This window comes from Solanum dulcamara, chromosome 8 (assembly GCF_947179165.1).
Source record: "Solanum dulcamara chromosome 8, daSolDulc1.2, whole genome shotgun sequence".
Lineage (NCBI taxonomy): Eukaryota > Viridiplantae > Streptophyta > Magnoliopsida > Solanales > Solanaceae > Solanum > Solanum dulcamara.
The window spans coordinates 73510288-73527521 of record NC_077244.1 but is presented as its reverse complement, the minus strand read 5'-3'; the positions used below and the strand labels follow the sequence as shown (position 1 = coordinate 73527521).

Below are 17234 nucleotides of genomic sequence, written 5' to 3'. Positions count from 1 at the left end.
TGGTAAAGATGGAGAATACAACTCTATCCACATTAATGTATGCTTCATAAAGTACACCTACTAAAATTTTCAAGATCTAACTCGACATGGAAGGTAGTAGTAAACTACACGTTACCAGCCCCCCTCCAGTATTTTAAGTCTCTCAAGTCACCAAAAGTATCAATAAGCTATGCATCCAAATCCAAACTTACGAAACATAGCAGCGCCAAAACTCAAGGCAGTACAAAAAGTCACGACAGTGATCTCTTTTGAGAAGCACAATATTCTCACAAGTATGTATATTCGTACAACATCAGTACAATATTCTCACAAGTCATTCTTGCATCTCAAATTAGCCAACCTATCTGTATTCTGACACTCAGCTGATTGAACCCGAACTGTGCTTTTGCGCCAATTCCAATATTTTACTCTCATTGGATCAGCATGTTCCAATATGGAACAAATTCTCTCTGTCAGTTCAAAATCTGGTGAGCATGACTGTGGAGTAAGAACATCTACTGCACTTTTCAATTCTTGGCTTGGTTCAAAACCATGACAAAGAAGATCCAACAAGAAACTCAGAGCATGCACATGACTATTTTGGGAGGTTAAGACGTCCAAAAGCACTGATGCTACTTGAGAATCCTCAACTAGAGATTGTGTATCATTCTTGTAAAGACCACGAAGATACCTCCAAGGACTTTCATTCTCTGGACTAGCCCTGATGGCTTGAACTGTGTAATTCACTTCCAATTCCCTCATTGCCGCTAGGCCCCCTAGTAGAGGTGATCGTGTTACGACAAAGTATCTCTACAAGAAAAGAAGTAAAGTTAGGAGCTACACTTCCTTCACAAAGGATTTTTACCCTTTCAACAATTTAAAGCAATAAGCATAAAACTTTTTTTTATGAGGCAAGCATAAGACATTTGTTAGAAGTAAGCTACTTGAAAATCTCAGCGAATGCTGATGTTATTTAAGTCCTCTCTCATTAAACCTTCAGGGGTTTGGGGCAAGTGAAGAAGTTAAAGTTCTATAGAAGAATATTATGCATCCAATTCTGTGCTCTATTTGGCTTGTGGGTATCACAAGTATTCCAAACGGAACTCGGCATCCAGATTTCTTGGCATCACAATAGTTTTCTGGCATAGTTTTAACAAACCTCCAAAGGGATTGGCAGATGCTCCGTGTTTGAAGATCTCTTTGTTATACCTTTTGATTCTGTTAGCTGACGACATCTTGTCGCTCTCTGTAACCTCATTTACTATCATTCTCACTAAAAAAACTCAATCATTACCTGATTCCAAGCAGAATTGTTGTAAATATCATCTTCAAGGAGTTTTTGACAATAGGCAAGCTCATCTTCCCATCCGCCAAGTGCTTGAAGGACCCACTGAATAAATAGGAAAAAAGATCAGTATTCTGGTTTGCTAATGAAATAAAGAAGCAAATACTAGTCCAATGTTATAAAAGGCATGATCCAATATCATCTCTCGTAGGTGCCAGATTAGATCACTGAGCTGTAAGATTCTCCTAGATAAAAGCTAATTACTCCGGGTGTCTTTCTAACTTTTGTCGTCTTGGTTTGACTGGAAATGGACGTTGAGGTATATTTGAAATTGTATAGTAACTGAAGAAGCAAGCTCGCAAGTGGAGATTAAGTAAAATTTTGACGGGGCACATCCCTATTGTTTATGCTTTTATAGGTGTTGTAAAGCGCTCACGTAAAGTGCTTAAACAATGAGCTATGTACAGCGCAGGCCTAACCGCTTCGTCTCGTTTAAGCGACACTACAATGCAAGCACCGAGGCAGCCACTTCTGGCTCTTGAAGATAGTAACACTACTCAACATATATAGCTGGCAAACTGATATGCTAATTGTCAAAGCAACGATAGTGATTTGGTAAGTAACTCGGAAAAGGAAATTAGGATTTTTTTCTATTTTTAATAACAATAATGTTTGGGCCAGCTTGCATGCAGCTTGACAATTGCAGCTTGACAATTCCATTGGGGTACCTGCTACCTCCCACCAACAAAGGTATTAGTACCTGAGAACTGCATCACCAAGGTTTAGGCCACACCCTTGGGTAAAGGAAATAAGGAACTTAACACAAGAAAACTAGTTCTACTCCCAAATCAAAACTTAATTCATGAACTTGTAATCTAAAACATGATTTTAGTACCATGAAACACGACTCATGCAAAAGAGCTTTTCCAAACAGGCAATGTCATTACTTTTTCGAAACAAAAAATAGGGACAGAAAGACAACCTGCCTATGGGACCAGGCATGATAATTCTTTGCATCCTGAGAAAATATTTTCTTGGTGAATTCCAGCTCATTTGTCACAGCATCAGCTCCCAGCTTCTCAGCAAGCCACCGTCTATGATGCCTGTAAATTTCTACAATGAAGAATTCCGACTATCGTACCCATATTTACAATTAAATACAAATAAAGAATTCAACAGATAAAGAATAACTTATGGAGGAAAAACTTCCCTTTTTCTGTCAAGGTATAATGGAGTCAAGTATAATATGCAGACACATAGGTACTGAAAAGAGTAAAAGAAAGTCATAGGCTATAAAACACCTAGCAAATATTGAGACATGGACAACATGCAAGTGTACATAGGTCACAAGAATTTGTTACAAAAGTGAAAAACATGTGGGCCATTTTAAAATTGAAAAAGACAATCAACACGGGAGAATGGTACTTTTCACAAATTAACTTTAAAAATATATTTAAAAAAACAAAGAACAAATTTAAACTCAAGGTTTAGCTTTTGAGAAGAAATACAATTATGAGCCTTGGTTGGCTGACCAAGCGAAACCATATTAAGAGCTAGAATAGTAAGTCAAGGTCAAGCCAAGCATGATAGCTTAGACCCCGTTCAGCTTAGCATCCAAAGCTGCCAAAGAATGGTCATTTCATCCAAGCACAATGGAACAAGCAAAAACTCTCACTTTCTACTTATCTTTAAAGGATATTGAGGGTGTTTGAATAATCTTATAATGCGTTCAACCCAGCTTATAAGCACCTTTTGTCTTATCTGCAAGTATTTATAAACCAACATCGACCAAATATCATAAGTTGAACTCCCAACTTGCGACTTATCAGCTTATATAAGCACTTCTATTTACCAAGTTTATATTATTTTATCCCTAATATTTTTTATAATGCTTGTAATACATTTTTTGAAACAAAAACCTTTAACTCTCTCTCCATCCCATTTCCATTATTCGTCATTCTCCTTGTAGAATTTTTTTTGGTATATAACTTTAAGGATATTCTAGTCTTTTTGACAAAAAGAGTGATTATCCACACTTTTTACCAAACACAGTAACTGCTTACTATCGAATTCAACACTTCTATCCAAACACAGAATTGCTTATTTATAGAACATTCCATAATGCTTATAACAACTACTTTGAATTTGTTCCGCGCCAAACGGGATCATTCTAAACACACACAGTAAAAACGATTGAACATGGTGATGGTAAGGGGATAGGGGAAACTCGTCTATGCATATTATTAAATGTCACACATTTTTGTTGAGACTAATAACACATTTTCTGCTTTCCCCAAGTCAAAATTATGTATAGCCAAGAAATTCAAACAAAGAATTATCATCTTTGCAACACCTTAATACCTTGTTAGTATCTTGATGTCACTAAGGAATATAGGTGGAGCAATACTTTACAACCTTAAAACCCTTTCTCTTGATTATATAAACTGCTGGGCAAGAAAAAATTCAGGAAGTTTGGCATAGATTATATGTCCCTAGTGGGAAGGAAGATGGCTTATTGAACAAAAATCCTAGGTTATGATTATTCATGTCATCTCATCGAAAAATCTGTTAAAATGGTATAGCCAGGGCCCAGCTGTGAATTTTAACACCCACCGAAAGAATCCATACATTTACTCATAATCACTATTCAATAAAGTTTCAAGTGATGCCAAGGCAGTGTACTAACTCAAGGGTTACAGCATTCAAGAACCTGAGACCCATTGCAAGATGAGTGAGTTTAATAATCTTTGATAACCAAGATTTCCTTGTCAATGAGCTTTCCCAGTCCCAATGGTTATCTATAAAATTTGGGCTTCCCATGCTGACAACTTGTGCGGAAAACAGTTTACACAGTGATATTTCTCCAGTGATTGTTTATTAAAAACCTTATTTACTCCAAGAATATAAATCAGCTATGTTTCATAAAGATCTGCAATTTCTTTGAAACAAGCACATCTCATAGAAAAGGTGGATGCATCACCTTGTCTCGCAACCCAAAGAAGACCATTCACTCTTGTGCTAGAACCATTAATTTTCATTTCTAAAAGAATGTACTTACAGGGCACTAACTTAAACTGGCCAATTAACCACCAAGCCATGATCCCCCCCCCCCCTCTAGAACATGATGGATAATCAGAACTCAGTAATCAAGTGTCTCTGCATATCGATTTTTATATGTTATGATGGTATATCTGATTGTTGAAAGCTCACCTACTGTCTAATCCCATCAGCTTAAAGCAGTTCCTCCATGTGATATCCATTAGCCTTGGAATGGTGATATCAGTCACTTGTCAACAACGTATTTACATTACATCACCTTTACTTAAGTAGGGACCCGCGTGGAATTTTTAACTTACCAAATTTGATAATTTTTTGTGTTCTCCCCAGCAATGCGATCAACAAACTTCAATTCTTCCTGTAAATCAATACCCAATGCCTCCAGGACAACACGCCTGAATTGCCATACCTAAACATGAAAGTTAACCATTAACTAACAAATTTGTAGTACAATTAGTCTACAAAACATCCTAGCCCTCCTCCGACCTCCATGCCCCAAGACAAGCAAAGGGTTCATCCAAATTAAGCTTCACAGTTAAATATAGACAGATGAAATTTAGGAGTTTAAATCAGTGCCAGGTCCACTGTGAATCCTGCATAACCCACAGCTTCGAGCCTGAACCATTATATGTATGTCACTAGTGTGCACCATATATTTGTGCCTTTACACGTATATGTGAAAAAACTAATATAGAGAACCCAAAGAACAACAGCTCCTGGCTCGAACCCTAAATGCATGTGTCTCACTAAGAGCGTCCATACATAGTTTGTGTGTGTGTGTGTGTGTGTGTGTGTGTGTGTGAAAGAAAAAGGTATAGATTGACTTAGATATACAGTTAAAGCTTCGTGGAGCATCAATGAAGTACACGGATTCCAATCCTATTATCTCACAAACTTCCATTTTAAGCTCAAATTAGAACTCTACACCAACTGTACAATTTTTCCATTTGAATACACGAAAATTCCAATTATATACCAAAATACTGCATTAAGGAAACGAAAATGAGAGGATTGAAAGAGGTAATTGCAGTTTTGGAGAAAAAAGAAGAAGATGCAAACACAGTTACAGACTTACAGTGTAATTTCCAGGGTTTAGCTGAATAGCTTCAGCAGTAAGATGGAGGGCGCGTGGAGATCGCTCGTCGGCTATGTAGATTGCCCGGAAATAGTCCATGGTTTCAGAGAAGTCTTCCGTGTAGGCTATGGGAGCCACTGGGCAGGGCCCGTCGTCTTGCGGAACGGGCTTTACATCGGCCCAATCGGGCCTATCCTTGAATGGAATTCGCGTTCTCACCTCTTCATCAGAGTCCATTTGCTACTCGGCTCCGGGATCCGATCGGAAAACTACCTGCAGTAGTTCAATACTGGAATTGGCTGGCAGAGTTAGCAGGAACAGAATAATGTGTTTCAATTAAGAGCCCGTTTGGATGGGTAAGTGTTTTTAGAATTTTAAAGTGCTGAAAGTTATTTTTATAAATAAGTAGTTGAGTGTTTGGATAAAAGTGCTTAAATGAGGAAAATTATGTGAAGTTTAGGGTTAAAAGAATAAAAAGGGTAGTTTGGGAATTTAGTTAAAATATAAGGGATATAAAAGTAATTTCTATGGTCAAAGAAAATGACTTTAAGCACTTAGGAAAAAAAAATTAGGAATCCTAACTTTTTATTTTTGACTGACTTTAAGAAATTTTTGGCTTAAAGTTAGCATTAGGCAAACACGTCCAAAAGCTGAAAAGGGACTTTAAGTTGATTTTGACTAACTTAAAACTAATCCAAACGGGCTCTAAAAAGTAACTCTAACACCCCGTTTCCATTGGCATATAATAGCAAGTTTGGATTCATTTATTTTTAAACAGATTATAAGTTGAAAAATATTTATAAGTTAAAATAAAAAATTAGGTGCAGATCAATATTGTTTTTTTGACTTATAAGTTATTTTTATAAATTAATTAAAATAAATTCATTCAAATAAACCTAACTATTTATTGGGCTTATTTTAAGCACAAAATAATTTTAAGTTGGTCAGTCAAACACTCAAAAAAAGTTGAAAACAATTTATAAGTCAATTCAAACGGCCGCTAAGTTGTTGAATTCAGCTAATTTCAGTGTTTTGATTGGCTAATTTAGAGCCTAGACGGACTTATTATTTTAAGTAATTTATAAGTTTAAAAAAAATAGGTGTGACCCAATTTTTTTTTTTGATTTATAAGTTGTTTTTAACGTATAAGCTACTTTAAATAAATTCATTCAACTAAATACAATTATATAAGTTGGCTAATCAAACACTCAAAAAAATTGGCTAATCAAACACTCAAAAAAATTAAAAACGGCTTATATAATTAACTTATAAGTCAATTCAAATGGGCTCTTAAAATTATTTTGTGCTTAAAATAGGCTCAAAAAGTAATTGAATTTATTTGATTTAGTTTATCTAAAACAGTTTATAAGTTATTTTCAGCGTATAAGTTGTTTTAGATAAGCTAAGAGAATTAAACATATGTTTTCTTATTAAATTAGTACTATAAGTAGACACATTTTAAAGTCCAAGAGTTTCATACAAAAAATTCAAAAAAATTGATATTCCGTCGAATGGTTAATATTAAAGATATTCCTTTGAATGGTTTAACACGACTAGCAGAGTAAATCATGTCATGTTTAATTAAATAATAGACTCTGATTATAATTTGAATTGTTATATATTATGTAGAATATAGCTATACATAAGATTTAATATGATAATTTAAATATGTGTCTAATAATATTTTTCATATACTTTTACTTTTTACGTGATATCCGAGCGTCACATTATAGATCAAAAGAACTCTAGCAGTAATTGACATCAACTTTAATTCTCATATGGTGTCAAAGTGTCACATTGTCGATCTGAGCAACACTAACAATAACTATTATCAACTTGTCAAGTTCCTCCACAATTGCATGGTACATATTCCATATCGAACTCGTATTTTTTTAAGTTTGTCATTTGAGATATCATATCATAAAAACAAAATATATCATTAATATATAAGCATGAGTCTTTTTTAAACTAAATGATATGTCTGGATTGAATTAAACAAGAGCATCAATTTGGAATCAATGATCGCTGGAAGAAATTATATTATTCATCATCAATTTTTTTTAATTGTGCTCAAAACTTATCATATATCACGATAAATTTATTTTGGTTAAGTGATTATGAACACCTTCACCTTTGCACCACACCTCAAACGGTCAAGCCCAAATTAAAATAGCTTGAACTTCCCATCAATGATTCTAGAGTAATCATAAGACATGAATTCTCAATTTCTGTTCAGATACGAAAAATATCAATTGAAAATAGTGGAAATTTTCAAACAAAAAAAAAACAATTACACAAACATTATTACCATAAAAACTAATCCATTCTGTAATTTGAAATAATTGCATATTGTTTCAGTAATTAATAATTTCATACCAAATTTCAAGTCAGATACACTGCTCGTTCAAATTTTAAGTTACATACGTGTATCAAAGATACTAGATACATATATCTTTGATTTTAGATATATTCTCAAAATACATATACATAAGGAGAGAGACGAGCAAGGAATTCAGTTTATACAAATACATGTGAATCACACCAGATATATATATCTATCGATATCAAATATATTTAAGATATTCTGAAATACAAATCGATATGGAGAGAGGCGAGAGAAGGGGGAAGCAAGCAACATAAGAAAGAGGTGAGCGAAAGAGTTAGTGTATCTCATATACATGCGAATCACGATTGAATATATTGTATATAAAATAAATTACACCTAATTTGATCAGCATTTATCTGAGATATACAATGTGAGTGCGCTAAATACATAATCTGGTGAAGCTAACGTGGTACCAAAGATAATTTCAAAAATTGAAGTGCTAACCTAATGTATTTGAATAAGGACACGAAAAAACTCCAACGATAATAAATTTTCTCTGCCTTCTCTCTAAGTCACTGTTCATCAACTCAGGTTTACCGAAATGGCCTCAACGCAGCCGGTAGAGCTTCCCAGGCCACCGGATGATTCCCAAACGAAAAGGAATTTCAATATGAACATAACTTATCAAGCATCAACCTATAATTCAGCTCATATTTCCTCGAATCTGTAAAAAGAAACTGAAATCGAAGTAGCAATTTCGAGTGAAGATGAATTGATTTCAATTGAAATTCCTCAAATGGAAACGCCTGAGATGCGCCCTGACATTCAAACAAGTTCTGGTGGTTTTTCTGACATTTTGACCGTTGGGTTCTCTTCTCCAGGTGATGACACACCTATTGATACCGATATGAACAATTTTCATGGTGAAACCACCGGCGGAGAGATCTCATGCGAAGTCGGCGGAGCCACGGCGAACCAAATGGCCAAAGACCAATACCAAAATGCTCAACAAAGCGCGAGCAGTACCAATCACTCAACAAGAGCTCTCGAATTATGTCCAGGTTTGTCGAACAATCAAAAGGATCAAAATATGGGACAAAAGACTGAGTTCTACACAGATACTCGATCCCAAGGATCTCTTCAAATTGAATCTCCTTTGATTTAACAAAAGGGAGGAATTCAGTCTCAATCTCTATCTCAAAATAAACAAAATGATGGTCCAAATAAAGTTGGTTGCAATCAAAATGCTCAATTTGACCAAGATAAACCAAGAACCAGTGAAATCTATGTAGGAAAAGAGGCTACTCTGCAACAACAAATGATCAACAAGACTCGACCAATAATTTAAGGTATGTCTCTAAATCAACCTACCTCAATTCATGATGTTCAAAAACATTGTGTTGACCAAGTAGCTCAATTACATTCTAATGCGATTGAGAAGAATATGGCAAAACCAACCCCTCTTATGCAGCATAAAGAACATAACAGTAATTCTAGTGATAGGAATATTGATAAGTCTCTAACTGGTAAGGAGAAGTTGAATACCAATCAGAATGTTCATGTTGGTCAATATGGAAAGAGTCATACCCCCATCATGATCTTACTAAATTGGCATCAAACTTTGAAAGACACATCAACTAAAATCATAGTCCCAAACAACAACAACCTGCAGACAGCACCATCAAAGCTCCTAATCATAATTCCAACAGTTTCCCTAAATCCAAACTTTTTCCTGAACCAAGACCATATACCATTGTTCACTGCTATGCTACAAGATTGAGGGTTAATCAAGTCAAAAGTGAGACTCCTATTGAGATTAGCAAATCCAAAGTTACTACCAGACATGGTCTTCCAACAGTCATATTCAAAAAAGAAAACTTCATGGTTAAACTGACTGCTAGATGCAAATACACTTTGGTTGAAATTTTTCAAATATTATACCAAAGATTGAGTTGATCAGGAAGAGTTTCATTCAACAAGCTCAACTAACTGGAGGGATCAAGATTGCTCATTTTAATGCTAGTAGGCATATATACATTGATTTGGATAATGAAGAGGATCATCTCTCCATTTGGAATAAACAAAAAATGTATATTGAGGGCCAGCTTATGAAACTTCAAGTCTGGACACCCACCTTCACCCCTGAAAAAGAAACACATATTGTTCCAGTGTGGGTTACATTGCCTGAGTTTCCCTGGTACAGCTACAACAAGGAATTTCTGTCAGCACTCTTATCACCCATAGGTAAAACTCTTTACTTGGATGCAGTATCACTCTAAAAATCCAGGGAAAGTATGGCTAAAGTCAGGATACAACTGGACATTATAAAAGAAAGACCACCACATGTGTGGATGGGCTTTGATAAGGAGGACTTCACAGTTGGAAGATGGCAAGCCATTCAATTTGAAGGCCTACTTGACTATTGTTTATATTGTAAACACCAAGGACATTTAGCTCAGGTTTATACTGTCAAAAAGAGAGATGAGGAGGAAAAAAAGAGAAAAGAAGTTGAAGCTATAAGAAAAGCCAAAAACAAGCCAGTTGCAGAAACTATTAACCATGTATCTTCTCAAACTGAACCTATTATGCTTGTTACTACTGAGGGCATTACTAATGTCTTAGGTACCAAAGATAACCAACAAAAAGGACAACAAGGAATAGAGAAAAAATAGTAGGAAGAATGGCAAATACAGGGTAGGAGAAACAAGAAAGATTAGCATACAAGTGTGCAGCAAAAGGATCTAGCTACTGCTACTAATAAACAGCAGCAACCAAACAACTAGGCAAATAAGGAACATCAAAAGGATAATATCAACATGTCTAAGGATAATAGATGCTTGGACCAATGTTCAGCTTGCCAATATATCTAATAGTGTGATTAACACAGTTAGTCAGAAACCTATTATAAGGAGAAATGTTGTTATTAAGTTGGACATGGCCAAAGCCTATGATAGGGTGTCTTTGTCTTATATTTGTCTTGTTCTAAGGAGAATGAGATTTGGAGAGACATTCATTGACGTGACTTGAAGAATTATGGCTAACAATTGGTATTCCATTATTGTTAATGGTGCAAGACATGGATTTTTTCACTCTACAAGGGGTCTTAAACAAGAGGACCCCTATCCCTTGCCCTATTTATTTTAGGTGCAGAAGTTCTGTCAAGACTATTGAGCAATCTTACTCAGAACCCCTTATACCATGGTTTTATATGGAAAAGAGAAAACCTCAAATCAATCATCTCAACTTTGCTGATGATGTGATAATTTTCACATCTGGTAGAAAGAATTTCCTCAAGCTGATCATGCATACTCTGAACACTTATGAAGGAGTATCTGGACAACTGATCAACAGAGACAAAAACCATTTTATGATTCCTTTGAATGCTTTCAGACCCACCATTAACAGGATCAAGATAATCACTGGTTTCAATCAAAAGAAAGATCCTATCACATACTTGAGTTGTCCATTTTATATTGGTAGACAAAGAGTGATATTCTTCTCAGATATGATATCTAAAGTGGTTAACAGGATCTCAGGTTGGCAAATTAGGATCCTAAGCTATGGGGAAAAAGCTACCTTAATCAAGTATGTCCTACAATCTATTCCCATTCACTTACTTTCAGCTATTTTCCCTCCATCAATAACCCTTAAACAGATTCATAGCCTCACAATTGACTTTTTCTGGGGATGGAATAATAACAAAAAAAAGTACCATAGGTCATGCTGGAAAAATCTCGGTTTCCCTTATGAAGAAGGAGAAATTAATGTGAGAATGATTACTGATATTTGTTTATCCTTCTAATACAAACAGTGGTGAATTTTCAGGACCAAAAATACTTTATGGGGTGAGTTCCTTAATGCTAAATACTATCAGTGATCAAATCCCATAAGCAAGAAGTGGGCGCACTGGGCAATCTTTGGTGTGGAAACACATGATGAAAAATAAACACAAGATTGAACCTCACATACAATGGAAGATCAACACTGGTACATTGTCACAACCTAACCCCGTAGGCCATGATGGGTGCCCGAACTGGACACTCGCATGTACCCTTGCTAACTATAAGTAAACCTGTCTCCTATTTGAGTCATAGTGTGCCAACATGCAAGATAATATATAAGCCGATGAGGCTATCGTAGCATATCGGCATAACGTTACATACATACATATACACAACCCACATACATGTCTACAGACCTTTAAGAGTAAAAAGAAATAAAAACATAAGGCGGGACAGGGCCCCCGCCATACCCCTAAATAACCAACTATATACATTATACGATCAGCACCAAAAGCTAGGCTCCGGAATAATGGAGCACTTCCGACATAGCTGAGTGAGAGTCCTAAGCTGGCGGATCTCCAAAGTAAATACCTATACCTGCGGGCATGAAATGCAGCCCCCTCGAAGAAAAGGAGGTCAGTACGATATATGTACTAAGTATGTAAAACATAACACATCATAGCTGAGACCATAACTGAAACAAAGATGCAGGGAACAAGTGTAACAATTAACAAACTAATGTACCTGCATCTTAGGACACGTAATCATATACATCATCATACACTGTGCCCGGCTCGCTAAGGAACTCGGTATCATAACTATTTCATCATATTACCATATCACCATATCCTCATCCCCTTTCATCATGTATATTATTTTATCAGGTTATCGTATACGGCATCATATCATCGTATACAGCATAATCTTATTGTATATGTCATCATAGTACATCCGGTCTACTATGGGGTTCGGGGTCACAAGTGTATTCCTATATTTTTATATGCATGCCTACGTAACCCTTTAGTGAGGGACTCGGTGAAAAACTAGTGTACATAACGTATCGCATTCGGCCCCTTTATGGGACTCAGTGCCATTATCACATAGTAAAATATACCGAGGAACGTTCGGCCCGATTCATAATTTAAAACAATGCCGAGGAACGTACGACTCGATCCATATTTTCATCATATCATCATATATATATATATATATATGGCTCAGGACTCGGTGAATAACTTCATCACATACGGCGTCATCGTATGCTTCACTTCATCATATACGACATTTCATCATCGTATACTTCATACATATATATATATATATACATACCTAGCCCGGGACTCGGTGAAGGAGTAATAAAGTTGCGCACGATAACATAACCGGCCCATCGGGGGACTCGGTGAAAGAAGGGTTACCGTATGCACGAGTAGAGTAGTGAGAAACCATATGCAACTAAATCATCTCCTAAGACTCGATGAAACAGTCAAGTGAACCATCACTTGTAGACCAGGAAATTAATTCTCCGAGGTACCTTTTAGATGTTATTAGGGATTTCATCAATTAGGGCCTCAGGAACCACAAGCATGTACCAAGATTATGCCACACAGTTTATGCAATCAAAGACACACATTATGCAATCAGACACATAGCTTATGCAATCAGGAATATAGCTTATGCAATTAGAGACATTTATCCTCTCAGAGCCTTTCAGAATAAGAGCTTATATTTCCACTTACTATTCAACATATAGATGGCTCGGGAGTAGTAATCTAACTACTTTAGGACCCTTAGTATTCAGAGGTGACTACGAGTCACGAACTACGTTCGGAACCTCTAAATGGAATTATCTCTAAAATCATGTCAGACATCATTTCCCTTACCTTAAGCCCCTTTCAAAGAGTGAAATAGGCAAGCCTTATATGTACTACTTATCATCCTACAGAAAACTTGAAAGGCGAGGACTCCACTTATTGCAGGATTTCTAACATCCAGAAGTGAACAAGGGTCTTGACTCCTACTCAACGCTTTATGAATGGAATGACTCCCAAATTTCGTATATATATAACTTAAGGCTAAGACATGCCAAAAGAAAAGAAAGGGTAAGCTTCACATAACTTTTGTGGATTAACTGTAATCCAGCTCGCCCCGTTACCTCCTTGACCTAATAACATGAGAGTAATACTGAGGTTAATGATCTTTCGCTTTCCGATTTCCAACTCTACAACCAAGTACCCATAGGAATCATTTCCTTATCCGATACCCTTGACTAGTTTGTTACTAGTCCCCAAGTTACCGAAAATCGGGCAGCATCTCCCCTATAACTTCAACATCCCCGAGATTTCAACTCGGCCACCGTGTCAACAACCATACCAACAACAACAACCAGCAACATATATACAAGTAAATCACTTCAACATTACACAATACAAGCTCCAAACAACTAGCTCCAAACTATGATACCGAAATAGAGTTTTTAACTCTTTATTTCACAAAATCTTTAATCATACCAAACAGAGGGTCATGTGGCTGCAACCAGCATAATTCAAACCCTTTTTAAAACACTTTAAAGCCCTACAACACGTAACCCAACCAGCTTCACCCGCAGCACCACAACGACAATACCCTACGCGACTTCGATTTAGCTATGACGACTTTAATTTAGTTTATTTCAAACGTCAAGCATCCTTATGCAATTTTTCCACTTCCAACCTTATTTAAGACATGTAATATACCTCATAACATCATCATAAACTCCAATTTAAAAGAGAAACCCTTACCTTTCCCGAAACTCGTCAAACTCGTTGAAACTTGACTCGGAAGTTCCTTTAGCGCGCCTAAAACTTCGTGGCTGTTTGATAATGTTTTGGGCTGCTCCAAACCATAAATTTTCATTACTAACACCTTCATAACATCGTGGTACACCCTAGATAATTAATTCATGAAACAAAATTGGAGAACTTAACTCTTTTTCTCCCCACAACCGAAGCTTCTCTTCTCTCTAGCTCAAGTTTCTCTTCTCATTTCTTCTAGACTTTTCTTGAAATTTTTTGATAAAGATGAACCCTAAAGGATAAGGATGACTTAAAAAGTCATCAAACATATATATATAGAGGCTACTTTAGGGGGTGACACGTGTCAACCCCTAAGTGGTGACACGTGTCAAGCCCTCATTGGGCCAACACACCACCCTCTCCAACCTTGGGCTGCCACATGGATGTGGGGCCCACACCCCTTGTTGCAGCTGCTGCCATGTGGCACTCCCTCATGCTGCCACGTGGCACTCTCTCATGGGCTGCCACGTGCTACTTTCTTTTTCTCCTCGTGACTTCGTAATCCCGTCTTACTTTACGAACCTATGTAATCCTTGCTACGTAAGCTTGGTATGTACTCAAGTAGCTTAAGTATGTAAGATTTTTAAATTGGTAGCTTACGTAAGTAAGTCGAGTCCTACGACTCATTACTTGGCCTTAAATTGGTAGCTTACGTAAGTAAGTCGAGTCCTACGACTCATTACTTGGCCTCCAACTCCTTCCGGATTCTCATAACCATATTTCCAATCTTCCCTTCTATGGGGTGTCACATTCTCCTTTCCTTAGAGTTATTTGATAGCGTTATAGCTTATCCGTCTCACATGGTAACTTCTAAGAAGCTTAACAACCCTTCAAAAAACTTAAAAACCTCTCAAGGTATAAAAGTCTTTCAAGATACAAAAGTACGGGGTATAACATACATGTTCCTTTTGGTGGGATAACTGTTAGGAGAAGGTCCTTTGGCAAATTTTAGAAGTGAAAGTACCAGACAAAACAATACTAGAGTTGCAGAATTTATGCTAAATGGACAGTGGAATCAGGACATGATTATTCACCTATCACCTCCACAACATATTTCTAGCATTCTGGCAACCCAACTTCATCCAAATCAGATGGTTCCTGATCAACCTTTCTGAAACCCAATGTTAGTGGTATGTTTACTTGTTCTTCAGCATGGAATATGATTAAGGAAGAGTGAAAACCAAGATCAACACTTACACTTGGCACAAAAACATTCTATTCAAGTGTTGCTTCCTACTATGGAGAGCTTTGAGAGGAAAATTACCAATTAAAGAGAATATTACCAGCTTTGGAAATGATCTAGCACAATGTTGTTGCTGCTACAGGCCTGACATGGATACTATTGACTATATTTTCATACCTGGACACTTTGCTGCTAATACATGAAAGTTTTTTGCAGACTCTTTGAGTATTAGTAATGACTACAGACCCCTAAGACACCAAATTATGAACTGGTGGAGCTCTAGCTATAAGAATGAACCTTATAAATTAATTCTTCATGCTACTCCCATATTTATTTGTTGGAACTTGTGGAAAAATAGATGTGCTTGCAAGTATGGAGGAAAGAAATCCAATTTAGCTAGAGTTAAATATGATATTTTCAGGGACACCACCAATCTACTTACCACTGTTTTCCCTTATATTCAATGGCCAGCTTGCTGGAGAGACCTGGTCCTTATAGTTGAAAGCTGCAAACATGAGATTCAGGTCACTATTGTCTACTGGGCTGAAACCTACCACTCAATGGGTTAAGCTAAACACTGATGGTAGTGCAACTACCAACCCCGGAGAAACTGGAGCTGGAGGTATCCTTAGAAATCATAAAGGGGAGCTTATTTTTGCCTTTGCAACTCCTCCAGGTGAAGGAACAAATAACCAATCAGAGATGGGGGCTGCTGTTTTTGGTCTCACTTGGTGCCTTCAGCTTGGTTATAATAATGTAATAGTGGAAGTTGACTCAGAACTTCTTGTGAAATGGATAATGCAACAAACTGAACCACCTTGAAATATTAATCAAGCACTGCAAAAGTTCCACAACATCATAATCAGATGGAAAACTTCAGGTGCAATCATTTTTTTCGAGAGGCTTACTATATAGCTGATGCATTATCAAAACATAGTCACAAGATCAATACACCTCAGCTTTATTTTAGCAGTTAGCAGCTTCCACATGCAGCCAAAGCTTACTTCCAGTTGGATAAAATTGGGATGACCAATTTCAGGAGGAGGAAACTGAGGAGGATCAAGAAACCACCATAGATAGTGGTCATTGTTGGACCTGGTCTATTGCCATCTAACTTTTTTTTTGGTGATACTATGGCATCTTCACATAGGTTGTCTCTATGTCTTAGTAGTTATAGCTTTCTTGAAGATGTTTTTATTGTATTTTGCATTGTAAAGGGGAGAGTCTCCCTTATTTATGCATTTCTAGTATTTATGTATTGAGAGGAGTCCTTTCTTCTAGGAGCTTAGATACTAGGATTTTCTTCTTGTTAGTTATGGGAATAAGGTGGCCAACCTTAGTAGATTAGCCAACTTATATACCACCATAGGTAGGAGGTAAGGTTTTTATGTCCCCCTCCATGTATTTTGATGTTGTTTTTCATATATGATAAGGCCTGGGGGTGTTGCTCAGCCCCTGACCCACACAAGAGTCGTTAAAATAAAATAAAACAAATCTAATGTATTTGTGTTATTTTTGAAGAAAAGACAAAAAATTGCAACATGGGTTCGGAAGGGTTAGTGCACTTGCCTTTTCGCAATATAAATTGATTTTTTTCTAATAAGTTAATATAAATACTTGATTATTTATTATCCACATTAAAGATCAGTGATTTTTATTGATTCAAATTCTCAATATCACTTCATCCCAAGTTTGAAATACTTTATCTAGCCTTCA

The 17234-nt window shown here is 36.5% G+C and overlaps 1 protein-coding gene across 2 annotated transcripts; it reads right to left on the bottom strand.

Moving 5' to 3' along the window:
* Positions 1-144: 144 nt before the first annotated feature.
* Positions 145-5750, bottom strand: LOC129898717 (protein farnesyltransferase/geranylgeranyltransferase type-1 subunit alpha). 2 transcript variants are annotated; one of them, XM_055973362.1, is made up of 6 exons: positions 5397-5750; positions 4621-4730; positions 4475-4528; positions 2247-2367; positions 1274-1369; positions 145-789 (listed from the first exon to the last, which is right to left on the bottom strand). In XM_055973362.1, the coding sequence occupies exons 1-6, from the start codon at positions 5631-5633 to the stop codon at positions 307-309; spliced, it is 1101 nt and encodes a 366-aa protein (XP_055829337.1). In that variant the 5' UTR covers positions 5634-5750; the 3' UTR covers positions 145-306. The 2 variants fall into 2 exon arrangements, with proteins under 2 accessions (XP_055829337.1, XP_055829339.1); XM_055973364.1 differs by lacking the exon at positions 4475-4528 and having other exon boundaries at positions 5397-5748.
* Between the last annotated feature and the right edge of the window lie 11484 nt (positions 5751-17234).

What these genes read in the sequence shown, in the direction of transcription:
- LOC129898717 (XM_055973362.1), bottom strand. Translation starts at nt 5,633, where the DNA reads ATGGACTCTGATGAAGAGGTGAGAACGCGAATTCCATTCAAGGATAGG. An exon ending in CTGATGGGATTAGACAGTAG is followed by an intron (nt 2,368 to 4,474) that starts GTGAGCTTTCAA and finishes AGAAATTTACAG; the next exon opens with GCATCATAGACGGTGGCTTG. An exon ending in ATGCCTGGTCCCATAGGCAG is followed by an intron (nt 1,370 to 2,246) that starts GTTGTCTTTCTG and finishes CTATTTATTCAG; the next exon opens with TGGGTCCTTCAAGCACTTGG.